Genomic DNA, 765 nt, shown 5'->3' on the forward strand with positions numbered 1-765 from the left:
CGAGGGGGTCTAGAAGCGCGGCCCCGCTTGCTCGCGCGCGCGCGCGCGCCCTCCTGGTCTCCCGCGTCCCCGGGCGCGGCGCCCGCCTTCTCCTTTCCTCCCCTTCCAGGCGCCGCCTCACCTGAGGCCCAGACGGGGAGAGGCCCGCAGACCTCGTCTGACAGGCCCTGGAAGGAGCACCACCCTACCCACCCTCCAGACCGCTTTTTCCCTCTTAACCCTCCCACCCGGCCACCCCATGCCTACACCCCTACCCCGCACACCCAACTGCACTAAACTGCCTCTGCTCTCTTGTCTTCAGACAGCCCTGACACCATGCTCCAGCCCCCTGGGAACTGAATCCAACACGTCCAGCACTTGGCATTGAAGTGAAGCAATGAAGTCTATCAGAACTCTGGGCCGTCTAAGCTTCTCCAGCGGCTGCCAGGGACTGCTCACTCCCCGGAGCCAGCGGGCTTGCCCTCGCTGCCAGGCGGGCCGCGGCAGTTCCAGCTTCCTGTTGCCTTAGGGACGGAGACAAAGAAAAATGAAGAGACCCCAGACATCTTCCCCCTCCCTCCCTCTTGCAGCAGGGAGCTAGCAGGACGCTAGGACCAGTCTGTGGTCTAGAATGGACTTCATGGGGACTGAAGGGGGGAGGGAAGCTGCAAGGGGAGGGGAAGATCTATGACCCCAACTGTATGCCTTTCTGGCATCCCGCTGTCATCCCAAAAGTAACTGGCCTGATTTTTAGCAGCGTGGCCATCTTCTGGTGTGCGTAACCGT

The 765-nt window shown here is 62.4% G+C and overlaps 1 protein-coding gene across 1 annotated transcript in view; it reads left to right on the top strand.

Annotated features, from left to right (window-relative positions):
- Positions 1–311, top strand: part of KCNE5 (potassium voltage-gated channel subfamily E regulatory subunit 5) — a 1,210-nt gene extending 899 nt beyond the window's left edge. The window contains exon 2 of the mRNA XM_040468431.1: positions 302–311. Within this exon, the coding sequence (XP_040324365.1) occupies positions 302–311 (10 nt within the window). The remainder of the gene's footprint in view (positions 1–301) is intronic.
- The last annotated feature ends 454 nt before the right edge of the window (positions 312–765 follow it).

Source organism: Herpailurus yagouaroundi, unplaced genomic scaffold, assembly GCF_014898765.1.
Source record: "Herpailurus yagouaroundi ecotype Mexico unplaced genomic scaffold, PumYag 67700, whole genome shotgun sequence".
In the NCBI taxonomy this organism is placed as follows: Eukaryota; Metazoa; Chordata; class Mammalia; order Carnivora; family Felidae; genus Herpailurus; species Herpailurus yagouaroundi.